Source organism: Silurus aristotelis (genome assembly GCF_946808225.1).
Source record: "Silurus aristotelis genome assembly, chromosome: 2".
NCBI classification, from domain to species: Eukaryota; Metazoa; Chordata; class Actinopteri; order Siluriformes; family Siluridae; genus Silurus; species Silurus aristotelis.
Window position 1 is genome coordinate 15,904,450 of NC_139575.1, and position 19,636 is coordinate 15,924,085.

Here is a 19,636-nt window from a genome sequence, read left to right on the forward strand (position 1 = left end):
TAATATTGCTGTTTATGGCTTGCTTCTGAAGAACCCACTATTATTGACATTAAACAGTAACCGGAAGTTTCACGAATTCTAAACTCAGAAGAATTGTATCTTTAATTCAGAAGTGGTTTCTTTATAGTTGCACATTCTTTTTAATAGTCATGTAATGATAATGTTCGGTTTCTCTTGTACAACCATAACATTTATTTTAGACAAATAATTATTTGTATGTAATGAAGATGAACTTTTCTTTTGACATTGGCACGAACGCAAAAGCGGAAGTTTGTGTTCCTGGTCTTGCCTTCCGTCCGAAACGAACAAATGCCAAATGGCTTTCTACTGTCTATATACGCGCACTACATAGGGGCTATAATAATGTTTTTTTCCTCCATTTGTAGTGCACTATATGGCTGAGAAGCCTGTATTTAGGATACAGCCAATTACCTACAGTCAGCAGAGGCTAAGTTGAACGGAATTAAAAAAATAAATAATTATTTGTTGCTGTTGTGCAAACAGTAATTGAGCCAGTGATGGTAAACACGGCATGGCAGAAAAACAGGACAATGAGGTGACTATAATACATTTATTGGTTTAGTTATTATGTACATAACCCGCTTTTATAATCCATGGCCCCTTTATGGAACTTGTTTACTCACTTGTTTTCCTGGGATTTATTTTAAGGACAGTTCTGTACTACGTCTTAGGAAATGTAATTTTTTTTGCTGTAATTATGCTCGCTTCATTAGCCAATCAGTTATGTTTAGTATTTATTAGATCAGATCTGTCTTTAACAACTAGAAATTATGTGAATGTCTTATTGTGCAGGTGAAAATAAGACATTAATGCCATTCTTCCAGGCTCAGAAACTGACATGACATTAGGAAGTGTTTAGTAAGACAGGATGCCATCATGAGCTGTATTGAGGAGACAAAAACAGTGTTGTGATCTGCATGCTGGGTATCTGCCCCTCCCTGATATGGCTCAGTCTGCTCACTGCAACATGCATTGTATGATTTATAGATCAAGAACTCAGTAGTGAAAAAGCAGTGAGTTGTAATGGGAGAGGTTTAATGGTGTATGCACACTGAGTGGCATCGAAGAGGCAGAGAGTCTGACTTTTTGTGAGAAGTGGTAGCTCAGCGGTTAAGGTCTTTTTTTACTGAGCAGAAGGGGGGTCAAGCCTGAGTAATGCCAAGCTGAAACTTTTGGGCCCTTGAGCAATGCCCTTATCTCTCTCTGCTCTAGCAGTCTCATGGCTCAGCCTTTACTCTGACCCCTGACCCCTGATATGCAAAGAAAAAAAACTTCACCCTGCTGTAATGTCCACACTGATCAGGCATAACATTATGACTGGTGAAGTGTATAACACTGATTATCTCTTCATCATGGCACCTGTTAGTGGGTGGGAAATATTAGGCACCAAGTGAACAGTTTGTTCTCAAAGTTCATGTGTTGGAAACAGGAAGAAATGGGCGAGTGTAAGAATTTGAGTGATTTTGAAAAGGGCCAAATTGGGATGTCTAGACGACTGGGTCAGAGCATCTCCAAAACTGCAGCTCTTGTGGGATGTTCTCGGTCTGCAGTGGTCAATATCTATCAAAAATGGTCTAAGGAAGGTGCAGTGGTGAACCGGCGACAGAGTCATGGGCGGCTGAGACTCATTAAAGCAAGTGGGGAGCAAAGGCTGGCCGTCATGTGGTCCGATCCAACAGACGAGCTCCTGTAGCTCAAAGTGCTGAACAAGTGAATGCTGTTAAGGCTCAGTGGGTCAGGACTGTTTTGGCTACAAAAGGGGGACCAACAAAATATTTTTCTTTACTTTTACCTCCTTACTATTTGTATATTCAGCCACTGCTACAAATCCTACTGGCATCGTATATATCACTGTGCAGAAGCAGAGCAGTGCTTGCGGCCATAAACTGTCTGTGCTATGCTCAAGAGCAATGTAAATTATTACAGGTATGTAGTGAACACGTATTTCTGAGCATGTCTTTATCCCTACTGCAGGTGGAGGAGGCTGATCAGGTGTACTTGCTGACAAATGAAAACTACCACATATCGCGCAATGTGCGTTTGTCCTGGTTCCTTAGCCGACTCAACCAGGTCATCAGACCCTCGCCTAAGATCGAGCTGGTGCGTAAGACTGTTCTCTGCTGATTTATCCCAATACACAGGATTTATAGATGGCTAGTAACTCTGTTGTAATGTTTATTCAGTCAGGGAAACTACTATAATCTCTGGAGGAATCACTTTTTAACTTAATCAGTTTTATAGAACAATTATTAATTACTATCAGTGTTTCCGTCTTCAACAGTCAGTTTTCTTTTTATGACATCAACATGCGACAGACAGAAATGACATGATAAGAGGCAAAGTCACACAGAGTTTATTAAAAGAACTGCATTAACATTGGCATCTCTGTCTTTTATTAAATTAGTCCTGTCATTTGCATAATTGGTTTTTTTCTCCAATATATGACAGACATAATACAGCAAAACTCGACAATACGTAAAAATGACACTGCCTAGTCAGTTTATAAAATTCACCCAAGCCTGATGTAACCAGGCTTCATCCAATCAGCGTTTAAGTATGAGTTACTGGCCACATGATTCCCAGGCACATGTTGGGAAAGAAAACTTTGATATTTACCACTAACAATGACTCAGCAAGTCAGAACTACTGACCTGTGTGTTTTCACACACTTGCTACCGTTGTGAATTTCAACCGTACAGTTCTATTACGTTTCTGCTTTTCATTTCTTTATACATCCTTTATATGTTCTTTCTGATGGTTACTTCTGTTTTATTACATGCTTACTGGGACCACTGAGTGTCCATTTAATTGCACATCTTGGTGTTATTTGGTTTTTACAGCTTAAATCAGATAAAGAGCTGGATATCCTGAGTATCCTCCCTAAAGGATGGCAGCCCGATTCACCGCCTTCCTTGATGCCATGCCTGCTGGTCCCATCCACGCGAGTCATCTTCCTGGCCCGCAGGTACCGCTTTGTCATCGAACTGGACCTCAGCCCCTCCACCGGGATTGTGGTAAGAGTCGCTTATAAGCTCCAGAGCTATAACAAAATCACATCTTTTTCAATTTATGATGAATGGATATTCGGTGCTACCCAGATGAGTGTGGATTCCCTTTTGGGTTTGGTTCCTCTCAAGGTTTCTTCCTCATAGCTTCTCGGGGACTTTTGAATTGCCACTTTCACCACTGGCTTGCTCATTATGGATAAACTTATAAGGGTTAAACTTATAAACATACATGTATAAACTTATAGGCACTAGATTTATCAGCATTAACATATAATTTAACATTTAATACCCTATTTATGTCTGTAAAGCTGCTTTGGGACCATGTGCATTGCTCAAAGCACATTTAGTCAGATATAGAATACTCTAAATACTAGTGATGAAGAATATGACAAAAATATAACTTCACGAAACTTGGATGTGGGTCTCACAGACCCTGGTTAACTGTTTGATCTTGAGCCCTGTAAATGTATATATATATATATATATATATATATATATATATATATATATATATATATATATATATATATATATATATATATATATATAAAAAAAAACATTGCAAAAGCTACCACTAGCATTAAAATGAGTTGGCCCACTGGGCTATTTCTTCCTCTATTGCTGGAAGATTTTTTCCCCCATTTGCTTTTAATTCAGTTACACAATGTCTTGAAGAAAGGAAGCGTGCTGTGTCACTCGGGTGCCTTTGATTTAAAACGTTTCTAAGTGACAGACACATTTCTTCTGAACACTGCTGATGCAAATTAGAAGCAAACTGTCTGATAAATGGTTTTACCTGTGGGTAACATAACCACATCAGAACCATTTTGTCGGACTTTGCTTTCTACTTGTATAGTAAATTGAATATACCAGATTAATAAAACTATATCTGTTTCTATAAAAATACTTATTTAAATACATTAACATTTGGGCTGAAATCCAGATATTTGCATTGGATGCTTTTTAAACTGAAATGTGACTGAAAAAGAACAGCTGAACATTTACTCTACCTACTATTAAAATCTCTTACTGCTAAGATCCACAAAGCCACCAGCATTAATGAACAGTTCCTGTCATTTCTGTACAATTTGGAAACCTCTTCTTTTATGGTTTTTGAGACCCATGCATGTTTCTTTTGCTTATCAACAAACTAGGTCTTTTGACGATATACATTTTCATATACAGTAGATTTTAGATGACATAAATGTAGCTATGTCATGTTCCACTTCACAAGTTTCTGTTTATATATGTAGAACATTACTTTCATACCTTCAAGCTCTGTGAGCATTATTTCGGGGCTGGTGTGTTATCTATCATGGAATGTCCTGCCCAGTCACTACACCTAAATCATATTAAACTGCTCCGGGATGAACTGGATTGCAAGGTCAGAAAGGAAAATCCAACTAGTGATGAACACCTTTGGAAAGTTTTACAGGAGGCAAACTATTTCATCTGAATGTTTGGAGAAACTGTCCTGATACTAAAAGTGTTAAAGGCTGTTAGTCATGGTGTGGGAGGATATTAAAATAAAAATAAACTTTATCATCTGTACATTTATATATCTTCTGCCCAAAGTAAAACTTTATACCAATAAATAACCTAGTTTGTTGCATTTAAAACCGACACAACATGCACGTGTTTCTCAAAAACTTTTCGGTGTTTCCAAACTTTTCACAGGCACTGTAAGTCTTGCGCACTGTTATGTGGTTCACCATGTTCCTTGAGAAATAACATTTTGTTCCTATATATACAAGCAATATAGAAGAATGACAATAAAAATCCACTCTGTATGAAAACTCAATCTCCTGGTTGCTGCAGGACTGAGATCGTATTAGTATTATTGGTTTTGGTTTATATATATATACAGTGAGGAAAATAAGTTTTTGAACACCCTGTTATTTTGCAAGTTCTCCCACTTAGAAATCATGGAGGGGTCTGAAATTATCATCGTAGGTGCATGTCCACTGTGAGAAACCTAATCTAAAAAAAGAAATCCAGAAATCACAATGTATGATTTTTTTAACTATTTATTTGTATGATACAGCTGCAAATAAGTATTTGAACACCTGAGAAATTCAATGTTAATATTTGATACAGTAGCCTTTGTTTGCAATTACAGAGGTCAAATGTTTCCTGTAGTTTTTCACCAGGTTTGCACACACTGCAGGAGGGATTTTGGCCCACTCCTCCACACAGATCTTCTCTAGATCAGTCAGGTTTCTGGCCTGTCGCTGAGAAAAACAGAGTTTGAGCTCCCTCCAAAGATTCTCTATTGGGTTTAGGTCTGGAGACTGGCTAGGCCACGCCAGAACCTTGATATGCTTCTTACAGAGCCACTCCTTGGTTATCCTGGCTGTGTGCTTCGGGTCATTGTCATGTTGGAAGACCCAGCCTCGACCCATCTTCAATGCTCTAACTGAGGGAAGGAGGTTGTTCCCCAAAATCTCGCAATACATGGCCCCGGTCATCCTCTCCTTAATACAGTGCAGTCGCCCTGTCCCATGTCCCACCCCCAAAGCATGATGCTACCACCCCCATGCTTCACAGTAGGGATGGTGTTCTTGGGATGGTACTCATCATTCTTCTTCCTCCAAACACGTTTAGTGGAATTATGACCCAAAAGTTCTATTTTGGTCTCATCTGACCACATGACTTTCTCCCATGACTCCTCTGGATCATCTAAATGGTCATTAGCAAACTTAAGACGTGCCTGGACATGTGCTGGTTTAAGCAGGGGAACCTTCCGTGCCATGCATGATTTCAAACCATGACGTCTTAGTGTATTACCAACAGTAACCTTGGAAACGGTGGTCCCAGCTCTTTTCAGGTCATTGACCAGCTCCTCCCGTGTAGTTCTGGGCTGATTTCTCACCTTCCTTAGGATCATTGAGACCCCACGAGGTGAGATCTTGCATGGAGCCCCAGTCCGAGGGAGATTGACAGTCATATTTAGCTTCTTCCATTTTTTAATGATTGCTCCAACAGTGGACCTTTTTTCACCAAGCTGCTTGGCATTTTCCCCGTAGCCCTTTCCAGCCTTGTGGAGGTGTACAATTTTGTCTCTAGTGTCTTTGGACAGCACTTTGGTCTTGTCCATGTTAGTAGTTGGATTCTTACTGATTGTATGGGGTGGACAGGTGTCTTTATGCAGCTAACGACCTCAAACAGGTGCATCTAATTTAGGATAATAAATGTAGTGGAGGTGGACATTTTAAAGGCAGACTAACAGGTCTTTGAGGGTCAGAATTATAGCTGATAGACAGGTGTTCAAATACTTATTTGCAGCTGTATAATACAAATAAATAGTTTAAAAATCATACATTGTGATTTCTGGATGTTTTTTTTTTAGATTATGTCTCTCACAGTGGACATGCACCTACGATGACAATTTCAGACCTCTCCATGATTTCTAAATGGGAGAACTTGCAAAATAACAGGGTGTTCAAATACTTATTTTCCTCACTGTATATATATATATATATATATATATATATATATATATATATATATATATATATATATATATATATATATATATATATATATAATATAGCTCCTATGCAAAATCAGAGATATTTCATTGACTTCACAGGATGAAATGTTTATCTTTCTGAATCTTTGCAGGATGACAGTACAGGAGAAATGATATTTGACGAGGTCTTCCATGCCCTGAGTCGATGTCTGGCCGGATTGGCTGCACAGTTTAAAGTCCCAGGAACTGATTTCTTGTTTCAGCCAGAGATCTTCATCACCATTCTTGCTTATTCATCCATTGTTGGCCTCAGCTCACACCAGGTTATTATAATAATTTTCCATGTGAAATATTTTATATTGATTTATGGTGAAATGATATAGTGGATAAAAAAATAAAAAAATTCCCAATGTAAAGTATTTTGATTCTGTTGATTCAGCATGAAATATAGGAAAATATAGAATCTGGAGACTTATTTATCTATATATGAGAGTGATGAATGCCTAGATTACTTTTGCCAATATCAGTTTTAGTAGATCTCTGGCAAAAACCAACCTTATTTTTTGAGAATTAAAAAACCTACACTTTACAGCATTGATTTGCACACTAAAGTCCATTCTACTTGTGGGTTTGTAGCAATAGGGTCATAATAGTGAGGAATGAAGGCTAAAAAAAAAATAATGCAAGTAATTTATCAAGAGAGCTGTTATTTATTTATTTATTTTTTTCAGTGCTGCAACCCAGCCATTAGGGAGGCACAAGCCAGTGTACTCTTAGTGCCGGTCCCAAGCCCGGGTAAATGGGGAGGTTTGCGTTAGGAAGGGCATCCAGCGTAAAACATGTGCCAAATCAAATATGCGGATCACAAATGAGAATTTCATACCGGATCGGTCGAGGCCCGGGTTAACAACGACCGCCACAGGTATCGTTAGCCGACAGGGTACCGGTGGAAATTGGGCTACTGTTGGCCGAAGGAGGAGAAGGAGAGGAGGAAGGCGTCTACAGAGACGGCAGGAAAAGGAGCAGTGTAGGAGAGTAGAGGTTCGGGTTGGTACTTTAAATGTTGGTACTATGACGGGTAAAGGGAGAGAGATAGCTGATATGATGGAGAGGAGAAAGGTAGATGTGTTGTGTGTTCAGGAGACCAAGTGGAAAGGGAGTAAGGCCAGGAACATTGGAGGTGGGTTTAAACTGTTTTATCATGGTGTGGATGGGAAGAGAAATGGTGTAGGGGTGATTCTGAAGGAAGAGTACAGTAAGAGTGTAGTGGAGGTGAAGAGAGTTTCTGATAGGGTGATGATCGTGAAGGTGGAAGTTGAAGGGATGATGATAAATGTCATCAGTGCCTATGCTCCACAAGTTGGCTGTGAGATGGAGGAGAAGGAAAGATTCTGGAGTGAATTAGATGAAGTGGTAGATGGTGTACCTAGGAAAGAACGATTGGTGATTGGGGCAGACTTTAATGGGCATGTAGGTGAAGGGAAAAGAGGTGATGAGGAGGTGATGGGTAGGTATGGTTTTAAGGAGAGGAATGTGGAAGGGCAGATGGTGGTAGATTTTGCTAAAAGGATGGAAATGGCAGTGGTGAACACGTATTTTAAGAAGAAGGAGGATCATAGGGTGACGTATAAGAGTGGAGGAAGGTGCACACAGGTGGATTATCTTCTGTGTAGGAGATGCAACCTGAAGGAGATTGGAGACTGTAAGGTGTTGGCGGGGGACAGTGTAGCTAGACAGCATCGAATGGTGGTCTGTAGGATGGTTTTGGAGGCGAAGAAGAAGAGGAGGAAAGTAAGGTTTGAAAGAAGAATAAGATGGTGGAAACTGAAGGAGGAAGAGTGTAGTGTGAGGTTCAGGGAAGAGGTCAGACAGGGGCTTGGTGGTGGTGAAGAGGTGCCGGATGATTGGGCAACTACTGCAGGAGTGATGAGGGAAGCAGCTAGAAAAGTACTTGGTGTGACATCTGGAAATAGAAAGCAAGACAAGGAGACGTGGTGGTGGAATGAGGAAGTGCAGGAGAGCATTAGGGGAAAGAGATTGGCAAAACAGAAGTGGGATAGACAGAGTGATGAGAAAAGTAGGCAGGAGTACAAGGAGATGCGGCAGCAGGTTAAAAGGGATGTGGCGAAAGCCAAGGAAAAGGCATATGAGGAGCTGTATGAGAGGTTGGACACTAAGGAAGGAGAAAAGGATTTATACCGATTGGCCAAGCAGAGGGACCGAGCTGGGAAGGATGTACTGCAAGTTAGAGCAATAAAGGATGGAGAGGGAAATGTGTTGACTAGTGAGGAGAGTGTGTTGAGAAGATGGAGGGAGTATTTTGAGCAGCTGATGAATGAGGAAAATCAGAGAGAGAGAAGGTTGGAGGATGTGGAGTTGGTGAAGCAGGATGTAGATAGGATTAGTAAGGAGGAAGTGAGAGCAGCGATTAAGAGGATGAAGAATGGAAAGTCGGTTGGACCAGATGACATACCGGTAGAAGCGTGGAGATGTTTAGGAGAGATGGCAGTGGAGTTTTTAACCAGATTGTTTAACAGGATTCTGGAAGGGGAGAGGATGCCTGAGGAATGGAGAAGGAGTGTGCTGGTACCGATCTTTAAGCATAAGGGAGATGTGCAGACCTGCAGTAACTACAGGGGAATTAAGTTGATCAGTCACACCATGAAGTTATGGGAAAGAGTAGTGGAAGCCAGGCTGAGAGAAGAGGTGACCATCTGTGAGCAACAGTATGGTTTCATGCCGAGGAAGAGCACCACAGATGCCTTATTTGCTTTGAGGATGTTGATGGAGAAGTATAGAGAAGGACAGAAGGAGCTGCATTGTGTATTTGTGGATTTAGAGAAAGCGTACGACAGGGTGCCGAGAGAGGAGTTGTGGTATTGTATGAGGAAGTCAGGTGTGTCAGAGAAGTATTTGAGGGTGGTGCAGGACATGTATGAGGACAGTGTGACGGCAGTAAAGTGTGCAGTAGGTACGACAGACTGGTTCAGGGTGAAGGTTAGACTGCATCAAGGATCGGCCCTGAGCCCTTTCCTGTTTGCAGTGGTGATGGACAGGTTGACGGACGAGGTCAGACAGGAGTCTCCCTGGACTATGATGTTTGCAGATGATATTGTGATTTGTGGTGAGAGTAGAGAGCAGGTTGAGAAGAGCCTGGAGAGGTGGAGATATGCGCTGGAGAGAAGGGGAATGAAAGTCAGTAGGAGTAAGACAGAGTACATGTATGTGAATGAGAGGGAGGGCAGTGGAGTGATGCGGTTGCAGGGTGAAGAGGTGAAGAAGGTGGAGGAGTTCAGGTACCTGGGGTCAACAGTGCAAAGTAATGGAGAGTGTGTTAGGGAAGTAAAGAAAAGAGTGCAGGCAGGGTGGAGTGGGTGGAGAAGAGTGACAGGAGTGATTTGTGATAGAAGAGTATCTGCAAGAATGAAAGGGAAAGTTTATAGGACTGTGGTGAGACCTGCGATGTTGTATGGATTAGAGACAGTGGCATTGAGTAAAAGACAGGAGGTGGAGCTGGAGGTAGCAGAGCTGAAGATGTTGAGGTTTTCGTTGGGAGTGACGAGGATGGACAAGATTAGAAATGAGTTTATTAGAGGGACAGCACATGTAGGATGTTGTGGTGACAAGGTGAGGGAGGCGAGATTGAGATGGTTTGGACATGTGCAGAGAAGGGACATGAATTATATTGGTAGAAAAATGCTGAAGATGGAGCCACCAGGTAGGAGGAAAAGAGGAAGGCCAAGGAGGAGGTTCATGGATGTGGTGAGGGAAGACATAAAGGTAGTTGGTGTAAAAGAGGCAGATATAGAGGACAGGGTGGTATGGAGACGGATGATCCGCTGTGGCGACCCCTAATGGGAGCAGCCGAAAGAAAAAAGAAAGAAAGATTTTTTTCAGTGCTGCATAGTGAATCTCTTGGCTCTGCTTTGTAGGTATTGGTGCAGGGATGCCAGCTGGATTTCACAGATCTGGACCAGTTCCTGCATCAGATATACCAGCAGCTCCGTGCTGTGGAGAACAACATCGCTGAGGTTTTACAGCAGCAGCATAAGCAGGCAAGAGAAACCAGTTTAAGAAGTTTTATTGGTTTAGTCTTAGGCACTGCTTGATTGTGTCTTTCTTAGTATGCATGTGCTGTCTTGGCAATTACCAAGGTAACAGTTTCAGACACATCACATCCAAAACAGAAAAATTAAAAATACCAGGTTTTCATATTTTTCTGATTATGTATAATTAATGTAGATTGATGAAAAAAAAAGAGTATTTAAGGTATTTTAAACATTGAGTGCATATATTTTTCTGTTTTGCTCTCTTAAATAGTGAGTGTTTAATGTATGCATATATAATATGTAATGCTGTCTTTTCAAATGTCCATTTATCTATAACACTGAAATTAGACTCGCTGTACTTTTTCAGTGTAATGGCTTCATCCCTGCTGATCTAACAGAAGACCTGACACAGAGGAAGCAGAGCATTTCCATGGTGACTGCTGATGTGGGACTGGTCAGTATGGTGCGCCAGGGTATCCTGGCACTTCAGCTTCTCCCATCGAACTCTAGTGCAGGTCAGAAAGCCATACCACACTACCTTGGTTCCTTTCTCTTTTTTCCGATGACAAAAAGGGGGCTGACGCATTATGCAACAATGTACTACAGGGGGGTGACTGTAAAAGCACAAGTGTAGAATTATCAGCTGTTCCTGACATCATGTCCAATGAGTACATCTGTATATCTACTAATGTCTCCAAATGAATATTACCGAGACATTTTAGTTGATGTTATTAATTAAATCATATATAAATATATATATACGTATATGTTTGTATCGTATATATGGTTTAAAGATTTATTAAGTTACTTTTTTATTAATTACTCTTGAGTATGCATCCTTCCAACCTAAAAGGAAGCTTCTGTAAACTTTGTCTGCAGGTTTAATAATAATCACGGATGGAGTGATGAGTGTGCCAGACGTGGCCGTGTGTGAGACTCTGCTGAATCAACTGAGGAGTGGAACTATTGCCTGCTCTTTTGTTCAGGTTTTTCACAAAGTTAATTTTACTATGTCTACTTCCACCACTATTATTACTACTACTACTACTTTTAATGATATATTAACAGCACATTTAGATAACCTTATAATGAGTTAATTTATAAATCATTTGTCTGTGTTTGTTGCCTATCAGGTGGGCGGAGCTTACTCCTATGAGTGCAGCTTCGGTTATGTCCCAAATGTGGAGCTGATGAAATTCATTTCTATGGCAACGTTTGGCTCGTACCTGTCCTTGTGTCCTGAACCAGTGCAGATGGATCAACAGATGAACTCTTACCACCGTTCCTTCCTGAATTACTCTTTTTTCTGCACAAACGAGTCCATCAACCCCGACTACTACTGCTGTAAGTACCACACAGACTGTTGTACTTGACGGTTTACAGTTGAGAAATGAGGCATGTGAAACTACACAGCAGGAACTGAGATTGTGTTTATGTATCCTGCGGTTACTTCTACTTTCAAATATGTTAACAGGTTCGATGTGTGACAGTGACAATGATAATCAAACAATTTCTATCGCTCCTATTTTCAGCTATATTTGCATATACAGAACCGGGGTGATTTGATGTAATAAATTTTTTTTTTTCCATTATGGTCTGTAATGTCAGCTTTTTTCCTTCATACACCCTCGAAAATTTGTGTCGTTTTTCACCATACCCACTGGTGGTCTGATCACTTTAGACTTAGTTCATTGTCTTAGAAGCAGATGTAGCTTCGCATGTTAGTGTACTTTTGAGCACTTCTGCTCCTGAAGGAATTCAAATCAGTCCTAATTAGTCACACCCACTTCTACAGTTAATTGTACCTGTTTGCACATGGCTTCCATGTTTTCTGAACTTAGTTTAGGATGGACTTACTACTTCTAAAAACAAAATAAATAAACACTTAAATAATTATATAAATGTGACCGTTACTGATGATGGAGACAAGCAGTAAATGTAACATACAGCACAGCATAAGCACCATGTTCATGAACATGATAATCTTTTGTCTCCTGAGCTTTACATCTAACTCTCAGTATCCACTCAAACCTTTCCTTCCACTTTTTTCCTACCTCTTATTTAAAGTGGAGGTCGACCGGTTATTCGGTTTCGCCGATTAATCTGCACCCATAACTGATTGCTTGGACTATCGACAAAAATCCATACCGATCGTTTTTCTGGCTTGTTCCCATTGCTGGAGCTGCTTTTATTTACCAGAGCGGTCTCTAGAGGTGAATCACTTGACTCCATGTGCTGTTTGTTTTTACACTTGATTGAACGCTGCACGGAGAACGCTATATAATATTTATTATTTATCATTTATTAATTATATACCTATATTTATTAATTAATATATTGATATTTATTTCATTTAGCAGATTTTAAAGATTTAATACTGTTTTTTTTTTTTTTTGGTTTTATTTTTGTAATTAAGTTCTGTATTATTTTACATGGAGTGTTATTATTGTTATTTTTTATTTAGAATCCATTTAAAAAACATTCCGTTTTTGGCAAGTATGATCGATAAAAATCAAATCCACTACTGGTCGACCTCTAATTTGAAGTAACTAAGCTCCATTGGTAGAAATGTGTATTCAATGAGTGCATTGGTATGGGGAACATAAACTGGTTAATGTTCTGGTCACAAATGCAAGACCAGAAGTGGTTTTAAAAATGTGTGTGTCTGTGTGTAGTTTCCCAGCACAGGCTATTTAATGAGCACCTAGTATCAGCAAGTGGAAATCCAGCTCTGGGGCTGCGTAGGAAGAAGCACACTGAGAAGGAGGTGAATGCGGATTTGATCAGTGTGTTATCACTCAGGTTGAGGGAGGGCTACACCATCCGTGACATCAGCTTTACTAAAGGTAAATGCATGCTAGTTTGCTTTCTCTCTCTCTCTTTTTTTTTTCTTTCTTTCTCTCTCTCTCTCTCTCTCTCTCTCTCTCTCTCTCTCTCTCTCTCTCTCTCTCTCTCTCTCTCTCTCTCTCTCTCTCTCTCTCTCTCTCTTTCTGGAAACACAGTGTCATTATTAAGCATCAATTGGCGAAGTAGTTTTATTATGTTAAATGTTTTAACCAGTTGAAAATGAAATCCCAATTCACATAGGCATTTCTTATTTTTGCTGTACCTAGGCATCACCTTATTAAAATATTAAATTTATAATATTAATGTTAAGAAAAGAAATGAACATTGTATATATTGGGTAGGGTTGCTGAAATGACCTGCTCACTTTTTCTACCTCTCACACACGCTCTCTGTAGGAGGCACACAGTTGGAGGTGAAGTTGGTGTTGCTGTGGAAGCACAACATGCGTGTTGAGTATGTGGCCGTGGCATCCTGGCCGCTCCTCCCTGCTGAGCGCAGCACGTGGATGGAGGTGACTATGGAAGGCAGCTATGACATCCTGCATGACCTCAGCTGTACGCTACGCAAACCCATCACCAGCCCGTACCGCACGGCCGTCATCCGCCGCTTTTGGAACACGCTTCATGGGTAACGCCCACACCTTCCACAACACCTACATGCAAAAGCACACCATGCAATACTGCCTGAATGATTGTGTGGTTGTGTTTTAGTTTTTGTTCAATTAAAAAATGTATCCAGTCAAAGTCGAGTTTTAATCAGTTGTAAAGCAAAAAAGTTATATTCCTTGTGTGTATAGAAACTGAGACAGACAGCCATTACAGTAGCAGTAGGAGAAATCCTCAACCAAAACTGAAATCTGTTTGCATTATTCATTGACTGCATTATAAAAAGACCCAGATTAACACTTCAAAATAAGTGCTGCTTTTTCGTAAATGTGTCCTTGGGATTAAACTAAGTTTCTCTAGTAATACTGTGTATTTCTTTTATGATCTTTAAAGTGTACCCTGCAGCATTAACCATTTTACCTTGCAGCATTAACCAGACCGACCAAATGCTGGTTCACCTGCAGTCATTCAACTCCATCCCAGAACACTATACGATTCCAGAAAGCACTAAAAATGGTGTTCCTCTTTTCTACATCCCACCAGGATCCACCACGCCAGTAAGAGCAGTAATCTCATGTGCACACCACTGATCACCCACCACTTAGTAAACCTGATGTAGAACTTCACATTAGCAAAGGAACATCTTTAAGCCAAGCACAAGTCTGGCCACTTTGACTCACAACTTTTAGACAGTATTGGAGACTTCGTATTGGAGTTTCTGGGGTCACACATTTTTAACACTAAAAATAACCAGTTCTTGGACCCAAAATCTATTTGGAACGAAAGAAAGGCATGGATGGGACATGGAGGTTTTGAGAACGGATTAAAAGAAAAACAGAAATAATTGCATAACCCTAAAAAAACCTAGCTCTTTTTGCCAAGTAGATTCGGTATCTGTATATAATTTATTTTAATGAATATTAATGTTTATTGTTGTTGTCTATTAGAGCAATAAAATGTTTTGTGTTTCTGACTGAAATCACACAAACAGCAAAATCTCAGTTATTATCTTTACACTGTCCATTACAAACATTTGAAATGATGATTGTTTAACACATCATCTCTGTGGAAAAAAAGCCAGGGGAAAAGTAGGCTTTAAAAAAAAAAAAAAAAAAAAAAAAAAAAAAAGATCTTCTGCTTGCTTAAACCCCATGAGCTCTGAGTCAGTGGAAAGGGTTTAAGAGATTTACCTCTTATGGTAGGACAGAACTGCTAGTTCTCTGACTGTATCCACACTCTAACCCTTACATCTCCACGATTTGAGCTTATGAGATCAATCTGATCTGAGTTACTACATCTGCAGTATGTTAGCCAAGGGTGCTTGAACCCCCAGATATTTTCTCCTTTAATCTTTACCAAATTTTTGTGTCCCTGCACCAGGGTTGGCTTGTTCATAATGCATGTTGACTCTCTTCCAGGTCCTCTCCCTACAGCACAGTGGCTCAAAAGACTCCAGCCATTCACAGTTTGCTTGCTACTGGAAGCCCATCCTGTCCATGGATTCCATCATCTGGCAGCGCTGGTTACACATGCACAGAATAACCATTATCCTGGAGCATGATGTGTGAGTTATCTATGATTACATTTTTTGTATACTGTGTCCCATTGCTACAGACTATAATTTAAATTTGACAACAAGTAGAATAATTTAATTAGTTTATTTTATTATTTAATTTATTTGTCTTTTACAGTCCTGTGCCAAAACACGTCCACAGCGCAGGCAGTAACGGCAGGTTCAGCACCATCCAGTGCCGAATAGCCCACTCAGCCCTCACCTCACTGCTGAGGGATTGGAGTAGCTTTGTCCTGGTGGAAGGCTACTCCTATGTCAAACTAATCTACAGGTACCACTGATCACATGATTTTGTCTGAAATTTTTTTAGTTTTCATCTAGTTTTAGTCAAATAAAAACCATAAGATTTTAGTTGACAAATTTTACAGTAAATTTAGTCGACTAAAATCTAAGGTTTCGTTTAGTTGTAATGCAAGTATTTCTCTAAAATTTCCAAACTATATATTTCTGGAAAACATCTGTTAGTATGAATGATGTTAAGGTTTTAAATTGCAATACAAAACAGATTTAACTGTTGTGACATAATACATCTTTATTAAAAAAATAAAAAATAATTGAAAGCTGTAATGTTACATTTTTTTACGATGTTTTGTCAATTAGATTTGTTTATTTCGTTTTTAGCTACTGTCTCCATCATTAGAACAGTCCTCATCTTTAGTCATTGTGACTGGTGGTCCTGTGCATCCGATCCATTTTGCTATGGCTTCCTCTTTGCTCTGTTGTACTTTACTGGGATTCAGAAGGTTTATTTGAACTTGTTGGCTCATTTTTGCCATTAGAAGTCTTTTGTATCTGTGAGATGGAAAAATGGGGAAAAACAAGTTAATATGATTATTCCTGCTGTCACACACCCCTCTTACTCAAACATGTGCGCGCACACACACACACACACACACACACACACACACACACACACACACACACACACACACTATTCTTTATTTTAGTTAAATATAGAATTATCCTTCTACAAAAAAGGTCATCGAGCAGTCCTTATTGTCAAGCCCTGTATCATATTTCAGGTTTAGCGAAACACATTAACTAGGCTAATCTGGTAAATAATGTTTATAAACCAAACAGTAAAAAAAATGTATGCAAATGGCGCTTTAAGTTTCTGCGTTTTTTCTGAAGATTTTCACTTCAAACGGTTTACCGATGGTTTGCATCGAATGTAAAATGTATCCATATGTCTGTTGTTGTGTATATGTAGCAGGTGTATGTTTAGCAGGTGTATATGTAGCAGGTAGAGAAGTGCTAATGTGTGTATCCGACCTGTCTGCCACGGAGGAGCTTCTTTTTGATTGGATCGCTTCCCAAATCGTCAAACCCGAACATTTATTAGTTTTCATAGTTTCCGTGTAATTTTTATCAGTGTAAAAATATAGTTGACAAAAATTATGAAACAAATTTATTCATCAACAAAATTAACACTTGTTCTGAGCCTAAATACTTAAATGCTCAAGCTATCAATTTTCAAAAGGGAAAGAAAAATATATGTAGCAAAATACAGAAAAACTAACACCCAGGAGGAATTTCACTTTTAATGGAAGAATAGTTTAAAACAAAACGGATGAATGTTTTTTATTATTATTTTTTTAAACAGTTCTGCTGCCCAGCTGCCCATCTCTTTCTACCTGGTGCGTCTCATATCCAAAGCTCCATGCATGGTGATTCGTTTGGGATTTCCCATAGGAACCCCTGCCCACACAAGGAACAAGGTACATTTAAGCACTCAGACCTTTAAAATTTTGTTCTCAGATTTCGTTTCTAAAAGCTTTATAGTGGATTAAGCAAAAGAATGTTCTCTCTAAGGAACACAAAAGTGTTCTACAAAAAAAGGGGTTGCAAAAGTGTTTTACTGTTTTTTCTTTCTCAAAACATTCTAGAGTTTAAGTCTGTCCAAAACATTTTTAGTGACTTTAAAATGATAAAGGCAATACAATTAATGCGAAGTTACTGTATGTGCTTTGGGAGAGGCAGTCATGTTCTCTGTAAAGCAGCTATTATTCTGTTAGCAGATTGTGGATGAGCTGCGAGAGCAGATACTCAGACTCCGTTTTCCACACCGGGTGCAAAATAAAGAAGCCACACCAAAAAACAAACGGAAAAATCTGGGTAACGCATCTCCCTCCAAGTCCCCTCCTCTCCCGGCACCAAAGCCTGCTTTATCCGACCGGCCGTGTGTGGTCATCTTCAACAAACCTCTGGAAAAACTACTGATCAGGTCAGTTGTCCCAGCAGTCACACATCACTGTCTCTCAGAGGACACTGTTTTGTTTAGTAACACCATTTGTATAGTTCTGTCTAAAGAATTTAGCACCATGTTAAAAAAAAAAAAATCCTAAAAATTCTGTGATAAAGCTTTCAAAAGTGATGATAAACACTACTTTGTGTGACATTTTTTTTTATTACAAAAGCAGAAGACTGCACTGGCTTCTACTATTGTACTGGAGACACAAGCTTACCATTATATTACCTTTATTTCTTTAACAAGAAAAACCTTCTATTATTATCATTAAACTGTTTTTGTCTGTTAGATATGAGAAACTTCCTACAGACTTTCGCACATCCTTCATTTTAAACCTTGAGGCTTTGGGTCAGCCTCTCAGTGTGGCTGCAGGCCGCAACGCGTCCTCCACAATGGCGTTTCTCTCCCGGTATTTCCTGCAGCAACGCTGGGTGTGGACAGTGCAGAGTGGCCTAGGGGGTTTGGTTTCACTGCACGCTGTTGCACAGATCCTTTCCACACTTGCTGAGTAAGAACACTACATTTTCTTAATCCTTTTGTGTCTAATATAGATATTGTGAACTAATGAGTGCGTGTGTGTGTGTGTGTGTGTGTGTGTGTGTGTGTGTGTGTGTGTGTGCTGGTGTCTCTGAAGAATCCGTCTATCAGAGGGCTTCCATTTTGCTGCCAGTGGTGAGGGAATCGTCAACATGGTGATGGAGCTTCCCATGGCTGTGAAAACATCAAAGGTTCTACTTGAGTAACACACACACACACGCCCACTTAACGAAAATATTTTTTCTTTCATTTTTAAGATCTACTGTACTGATTGGTAATAGATTCTATCCATTTCAACCACAAGTGGCAGCTGCTCCAGGCAAAATATTTATTTATTGGCTTCTTCATGAAGCGAGCAACTTGTTCTCTTTGAACCCAGCTAGCACACGAATCCCTTACCCAAAACCTAAACATCATTTATTTCTTTATTTTTTTTAAACAAAAGATAATGGATTGCAAAACACACTCTATCACACAAACCTGACAGTCTGTACCTATACTGTTTTACCATCTTTAGCTGTGGTGTTTGGGTAATTCTCAGTTCAGATGCTAATATGTGGTGTGTTTATTAATCTGGTTTTGGTGTATAGGGGACTCCAGCACTGCAGGACACTCAGCATCACACTTGCATCGTTCAGTATATTCTGTTTCCTCCTCACGCTACCTCCACCAAGGACAGGTACAGATATTCACATCCAGTTCTTTTTATTCCATTCTTTTCTGTTTTGCATGTAACACGCTTATTTGTTTTAGTTTGCATGAAGTCTGATTGTACATCGCTTTGAAGTAAACTGCTGAGTTGAGCAAGACAATCACCAAACTTTTGAATTGCTGCTTCACGTTTAAAATTTGTCACTCTCGTCTTCTCAGTTTCTCCACGGATGATGACAATGACACTGAGGTGGAGGCCATAGATGTTGAGACTGAGCTGAACCTGGTGACAGAGTGCTGGGTGGAGCCTCAGAGCGGGAGTGTTTTGAGCCACTCGGAGCAGCAGCACCACTTCCACAACCTCAGCTACCAAGACATTCCTCAGGCTGTCAGTATCTTCTAACTAACACAGAATCTAAAACTAATCTGAGTGGTTTTTTTTACTCTGAATAAGAGAGTTTATGTAAATAAATTGCCACCTTTAAATCGATTTTGGTCGCTCTGTCTTTGAGGTGTTACTCTTTTCCCAGTTAATTCGACTGTGGCTGTCTATGAGCTCGTGTGTGCGGAAGAACATAGTTGCGCTTTTTTCAGAGTGTGTTAAGCTGTCCTGTGATATTGCATG

General features: G+C 39.7%; 1 protein-coding gene across 34 annotated transcripts in view; it reads left to right on the forward strand.

The window, feature by feature from the left end:
• The first annotated feature begins 303 nt into the window (after positions 1-303).
• Positions 304-19,636, forward strand: part of szt2 (SZT2 subunit of KICSTOR complex) — a 100,628-nt gene continuing 81,295 nt past the window's right edge. For 28 of the 34 annotated variants that reach the window (XM_083568020.1, XM_083568031.1, XM_083568027.1 and 25 more), the window contains exons 1-19: positions 304-556; positions 1,996-2,121; positions 2,862-3,035; positions 6,654-6,824; positions 10,434-10,556; positions 10,918-11,065; positions 11,430-11,536; positions 11,684-11,894; positions 13,226-13,396; positions 13,793-14,024; positions 14,430-14,559; positions 15,421-15,566; positions 15,694-15,846; positions 17,179-17,293; positions 17,591-17,799; positions 18,113-18,331; positions 18,458-18,551; positions 18,951-19,039; positions 19,231-19,399. In XM_083568020.1, the coding sequence (XP_083424146.1) occupies positions 533-556; positions 1,996-2,121; positions 2,862-3,035; positions 6,654-6,824; positions 10,434-10,556; positions 10,918-11,065; positions 11,430-11,536; positions 11,684-11,894; positions 13,226-13,396; positions 13,793-14,024; positions 14,430-14,559; positions 15,421-15,566; positions 15,694-15,846; positions 17,179-17,293; positions 17,591-17,799; positions 18,113-18,331; positions 18,458-18,551; positions 18,951-19,039; positions 19,231-19,399 (2,811 nt within the window). In that variant the 5' untranslated portion in view covers positions 304-532. The remainder of the gene's footprint in view (positions 557-1,995; positions 2,122-2,861; positions 3,036-6,653; positions 6,825-10,433; positions 10,557-10,917; positions 11,066-11,429; positions 11,537-11,683; positions 11,895-13,225; positions 13,397-13,792; positions 14,025-14,429; positions 14,560-15,420; positions 15,567-15,693; positions 15,847-17,178; positions 17,294-17,590; positions 17,800-18,112; positions 18,332-18,457; positions 18,552-18,950; positions 19,040-19,230; positions 19,400-19,636) is intronic. The other 6 variants (XM_083568042.1, XM_083568021.1, XM_083568044.1 and 3 more) reach the window with 1 other exon arrangement.